We start from the raw sequence: 6,628 nt of genomic DNA, 5'->3' as shown, positions 1-6,628 counted from the left end.
TCACATTTTAAAGTATTTCTCAAATTATATATTATATAAATTTAATCAATTTCTTTATTTATTTTTTTATTACTTCTTACTTTGGAAATTGAGAAGAATAAATTTGTTCCTAATTTAGCAAAAAGTAACTGCAAACTTGTTTTCTACCTTGATTTCGCAGTCTAAGTTTGTGAAATTATTATGCAGCAAAATTGTGAATATTCAATTTATTGAGTTAATATTCAATTTAGTTCCTAAATTTATACGAAAATTTTAATTTAATTTCTGAAATTTTAGTTATTTGTATTTAGTCTTCAAATTTTATAAATATAATTTACATTAATTTTTGGGATAATTTTTAGCATATAAATATTAATAGAGTCAGACATAGACAGCCAAATATCACATTAAAATTTATAAAATAACGTTATTTTAGTTTTGGCGCTTAAATAGCCCAAAAATGATAATAGATTACTTGTTTTGGGAAAAAAATTTCAATAAACACTATTTACGGTGTTTTTTTTACTATTTAAGTATCAAAACAAAAATAATTACGTTTTACAGAGTCCAACGTAGCATCCAACTGTCTACATCGACGTTTTATTAATGTTTGTCCGTCGAAAATTATTCAAGGACGACTAACACGAACCACATTATCAAAGTTTAAAGATTAAATAGAGACAATTGAAATTTTAGAGACTAAATTAAAACTCGCATACAAATTTAATAACTAAATTGAATATTATCTCCATGTTATTACATAAGCTAATATAATTTTTTATTTAAATAAAACAAAAAGCGTATAAACCACACGTTATGGCTAGCATCGCATATAAAATACCCCCAAAACCTTCATATTCTCTATCCTCAAAAGAATCATAATTTTCCCGCAAACTAAGATATATTCATTAAGTATGATAGCCATACTCCTTGGCATATTAGTATTTGTAGTCGCCATTGTTTTGTTGCATCCAAAGGATGATCGGAATAAAGTTCCACCACCAGGTCCCAAGGCATTGCCACTCATCGGTAACCTCCACATGTTAGGAACACAACCACACCGCACCCTCCAAGCCCTCGCCGAAAAATACGGACCCATAATGTTCTTGAAGCTAGGGCAAGTTCCAACTGTAGTTGTTTCTTCTCCGGAAGCTGCTAAGCTATTCCTCAAGACTCATGACCTAGATTTTGCAAACAGGTCTAAATTTCAGGTCAGTGATAATTAATAGTGAAAAAAACGACTCAGGACTTACTATTAAATCCCCCCAAAGACATTGGGTGTTGTTAGCTGTATTTAAGACCTCCATATTTTGCAGTTGTTACTATACACATGGACTGATGGACCATATTTGGCCATACTTTTCGGTTTGACATTTGGAGTATCGGAGATGTTTGCTAAAAATAATCAGAATTTATTTTATTTAATTTTAGTATAATTAAATTTTTGAAAATTCTGCTATGAATTTGCTTTATATAAATAAATGATTAAATGTACACTAAAAATTAATTATTAAATTAATTATTCGTATAAAATATATATTAAAATAAAAAATATATATTAAAAATAAGTTAAATAACACGTATATTTATATACAAATATATGATGATTGATTTAGTAGCTAATAATTTTGTATAGATATGATTTTAACAAAGCAAATTCTTAGTAATTAGACATTTTATTATATTATCTAAGTCAACCCACTATCATACAAAATTGTTTGGATGTGTGTATGGGTGGTTCAGGCTGTGGAGATGTTTTTCAATGGCGGAAAGGGCATTGGGATGGCACAGTACGGTTGGTATTGGCGGCACATGAAGAAGTTATGCACATTGCAACTTTTAAGTGGATCAAAGGTTGAGATGTATGGTCCTTTAAGGAGGAAGGAATTGGAAATGTTGGTGAAGTCTCTATGCAATGCTTCTGCGTCAGGTGAGGTTGTGAATCTTAGTATGATGTTGAAGGAGCTTTCTGAGAATATCACATTCAAGATGGTGTTGGGTCGAAAGCATGAAAGTAATAGGTTCAACTTAAAGGCCCTTGTTGACTTAGTCAGCTTGGCTGGAGCTTTCAATATTGCAGATTACGTGCCTATCCTTGGCATCTTTGATTTTCAGGTAATCCCCAATCCAACCTGAAAGAAGAATTAGCTGGTGTGTCGTGTGTATGACTGTATGTGTGTGTGTGTTTTCTTTTAAGTAGGCACACTTTGAGGAAGAAAAAATTAAGAGGGGAAAAATATTTTTACGGAATAAAATGATAGAGAACTAATATTTTTAGGGAAAAAAAAAACAAAAAATTTAGGGTGTTTTATTTTTTATAATGTCATTTTATATATATGATCTTTTTACATTGTATTTTTATATAAATTTATACAAAAAAAAGTGATATTATCAAACTAAACATAATAATATCTATTTCTTCCTCAGTAATTAGGAAACCTTTTCATGTTATAAACTAGACTCGAATCCAAGATCTAAGAAAGAGAACCTAACCTCAATTGAGAGTACAAGAATGGAAAAAATTATCTAAAACAAGAAAATTTATAAAATAGTAAAAAAAGAAAGTAATCATTAAACATTAAAATTTACTTATATATTTATATTTATTATGATATTATTAAATTTTAAATTTATTTAGTTTTATCAAATATAATTGTTGTTTGTTTGTTTTTATACATTACAAGAAAAACATTGAATACTATTGGATCTATAGAATAAATCCGCTGCTAAATAAATTACCATTGTCCTTGGGTTAATGGTATCAACGTCGTCGAAAACTGCTTACCCTTGAATTTATTTTGTCCAACGCTAATTATCAGTGAATTTTCTGTCAGTCTTTTCAATGGATTTGGCGAGATTGTGTTGATGGTTTTCGTGGGATAAATTCGAGTAATTTTGGCGTTGTTTCACGTGTTTAATTAGGCGCTATGTTACCGTCGAATTTTTTCGACGATAATGTTAATTTTATAAACTCTAAAGTTTTTTTTGGCATAGTTAAGCCACAATTAGAAGACTCTTGTTAACAAAATTGTTAGCAGAAATTTAACGTCGCCAGAAATCAAAAAATTATTTTATTAAAAAATAAATAGTCTGAATGAAATAAAATAGCACAAATATAGACTACAATGAAGTGGAAAAACAAAAATGCGTAAAACCCTAAATCCTATATATCACGGTAATCTTCGTCATCATTGTCGTTGTCGTCGGCGTCGTGGTCCCCTTGCTAAGGCAGCGGAGGAGATGTTGTCATCAGTGCCCCACCAGCAATGTCGCCGCTGCCTCTAGTGCGCATCTGCTAGCTATACTCCTCCATCTGTTGTCGCAACCGATCGAGCTGCTCCAACTTCTCCGTCAGGTCAGACTTGACGGCAATGTGTGCAAGAATCTCTCGATATCTATGCTCAGACTATTCCGCCTGCTAGTAAAACTCCTGTGTTAGCTTCTGTACTTCTTCCCTCAAGTCGACAACTTCCTGGGGATCAACAGGGCTGGTGGCAGAGGCAGAGGAAGCCACCAAGGCGGAGAAGCGGAGGCCACTAGCGAAGAACGACCCAACCCAAAGTGGCAATTCTTGTGGGGTTCAAAGGCGGTCTCACGTTAAATCCTATCGAGATCCACCACGGAGGTCTTGGAGCCAGCTTCGTCGGCCCCACTAGGCGGCTGAAATTGCTAGATCGTGACCTCCAACTTCTGTGTGTGTACTTCTCATGTGTTACACACGTTAGGTGTGATTAGGATAATAGTTAAAATAACTGACTTTAAACCAAATAAAGTTGAAACTTAGGATTAATTTAAATTCACATAATGGGTCGCAGACCGCTCATCAGCAAATCTCTCCTTGTTTGCATCCAAAGTATGGGTATACTTAAAGGTCTCCGACACTGTCGCCTCACGATCCAATGACGACTTAGAATACAAATTAATATATCAACCAATAAAATAAACGAATAATTTAAACAATGACAGACAAATATAAGCATGAACCAAAATCTTAACTGTAATTTCAAAAATATAATTTTATTTTTTTCGATTTCACTGAAAATGTTATGCAAATTTCGACAAAGTCTCCCCTAAAATTCGGGTTTAACCACCCTTGAAGGGTTCCTTCCAGTATTTTTCAGCAATCTTATAGCCTAATCTAACCTATTCTAACCAATCCTAACCACCTAAATTCACTAAAATAGAAAATTAAACTAACATTTACTCTACTAACTAATTAATTAAATTGATAATCAAAAATGAAAGTAGAAAAATAATTCAAGTAACTACTAAAATATTAAACAATGCCAAAATTCTTACCAGTGTAGTCTTCGTCTTCATGAAGGTCGCCGATCCAGCTATATACCTCGACGACCTAGGCGAAGCCCTGTTAGCGACGTTCATCAGACTGCGATGCTTGAACCCCTCGTTATCTCTAAAATAAGCCTCCAAGTCACGCTTGATGTTTGGACGGTTCCACGATGACAGGTGGTCTTTCTCCTGATGAACGTCGCTCATCATCTACTGAAACCACTTGGCGGCGCGATGGTCATAGGTCTTCCTGATCATGACATTGTATTCTATATCCCATATGAATTTCAACTGCACAAAGTGATTTACCAAGATTAGTTAGTCAAAATGAAATAGAGTTCCTATACAGTTAAGTAATTCAAATGAAATTGAATTCTTGCCTCCCACTTCTAAAACCACCACTCTCTTACATCAGTCGAGATCTGCGTGTAGGTCGGCCATGAATGGTCGTACATGGACTTAATGACCTCGGATATCTCATGTATGCATGCATTGGGGTTTGGTGCAAGTCTGTTAGAAAAAAACCTCACATTAACAAATACATAAGATAAACAAATTTAAGATAAACAAATTTGACATAAACAAACTTAAGATAAACAAACCTAATATTAAAAAATTGAACTCACGACTGCATGTCATCGGGCCAAATTCCCAGCCAGATGACGGGCGGTGGTGGAGGGGCTTCTTGCTCGGAAGCATTGGAGGAATTACTCACCGCAGACTCTGTTGACGTTGTCGCTGCATCTGCAGAGGCATAGCAGAAGGAAACACCCAGTTCAGGTTTGGGACCATGATGAATTGTTGGTCCAATGGATCCACCTGTGACGTCATAGCGGTTGACGGGGTAGTTGGGATAGAGGGTGATGATTGGACAACCCTGGAGAATTCGGTGGAAACTCGCCCTCTACCGCGACCACGTGACCCACTCAACCTACCTCTGCTACCCGTTGTCACATGTCTGTACAACGAATATATTAGTAACATATTAATAACATAACAAATACCAATAAATAATAACATAAGAATAAACTCAAGAAGTAACAAATAATTCTAAAAGTATTTTAGTTTAGTAAATTAAAAAAAAGAAAAAATTACATTGTGTTTTAGTTTCGAAATAATTAAATTAGAATGAATAAATATTTTTGTTTGTTTAGCAAACTAAAAAGTGCCTATAGAACACTAAAACACTAATTGCAAAGGAGAAAATTTTTTTTTATAAGAACCAAAATAAATATATACATATATAGTTCTCTTGTAAACACCATAAATATTTATCATAACACCAACTTAACAAAAACGTAAACTAAGATCAAAATAGTTATTCAAATTAACAATTGCAAAAAAAATAGCAACCCAACAATTAATTATAACAATTACAAAAACATAATTTTAATTTTTTCGATTTTACTGAAAATCTTATATAAATTTCGACAGAGTCTCTCCTAACATTCGGATTTCTCTACCCATTCAAGGGTTCCATCCAAGCTAAATATCCATCAATCATTTTCAACCGGTTAATTTTTTTCAATCATTATTAAGGTAGCATACAAGCAGCTCAATCATTATTAACATAGTCAAGCATTTAACTAACAATTTCAAGAGCAGGAATCAGCAAACAGCTCATTAATCCAATATTTTTCAACAATCTCAGAGACTAATCTAACCTATCCTAACCACCTAAATCCACTAAAACAGAAAATTAAACTAACTAATCTCTACTAATTAATTAATTAACTTGGTATAACAGAATTTAAAATAATTAGAGTTCAAACAAAACCTTGAAGAAGGATGGAGGTGTAGTGGCGACAGAAGAAGAAGTGGCAGGGACGTTCAGCAGCGGCGGCAACATCTTCAGCAGCAGAGGAGGTTGATGGAGAGGAGAGATGAAAAGGTTAAAGAGAGTGTGGGAGGGTGAGAGGAGAGAGAGAGGGACGAAGGCCTAGGGGGGAGAGAGAGAGAGAGTTCGAAATGGGAGGACGGGTTCGCTGTTCCAATTTAGAGCACGGTTTCTGTTGGATTTATCGGCAGATCGATATTTTTTACGATAACGCAATGGGAATCACCAAAACGCAGCGTTCCATTAAACGTCTATACCATTAGATCTATTCGATTGTAACTCTGACAAAAAAGTTTGGCGCCAATTTGTCGTGATTTATTGCCGAAAGTTACTAGCGGAAGAGACTATTCGCCGGTAATTATTTAACATGATGAATGCTTCATCAAACCCATCGCTAAATCTGATGGTAATCGTCATTGCTAAATTCGACAATAAATCTGACGGTTCTCAATATTTTTCTTATAGTAATTGAAAATAATTTTTATTTTAATTTTCCAAATATATAAGCTATACTTTTATGAA

General features: G+C 33.9%; 1 protein-coding gene across 1 annotated transcript in view; it reads left to right on the top strand.

The window, feature by feature from the left end:
* Positions 833–6,628, top strand: part of LOC107644327 (cytochrome P450 CYP736A12-like) — a 6,816-nt gene continuing 1,020 nt past the window's right edge. Inside the window, exons 1-2 of the mRNA XM_016348169.2 lie at positions 833–1,190; positions 1,723–2,094. Coding sequence (XP_016203655.1) covers positions 894–1,190; positions 1,723–2,094 — 669 coding nt within the window. The 5' untranslated portion in view covers positions 833–893. The remainder of the gene's footprint in view (positions 1,191–1,722; positions 2,095–6,628) is intronic.

This window comes from Arachis ipaensis, chromosome B05 (assembly GCF_000816755.2).
Source record: "Arachis ipaensis cultivar K30076 chromosome B05, Araip1.1, whole genome shotgun sequence".
Classification (NCBI taxonomy): Eukaryota; Viridiplantae; Streptophyta; class Magnoliopsida; order Fabales; family Fabaceae; genus Arachis; species Arachis ipaensis.
The sequence above is the reverse complement of the archived record's forward strand: the minus strand, read 5'-3'. Positions and strand labels throughout refer to the sequence as shown.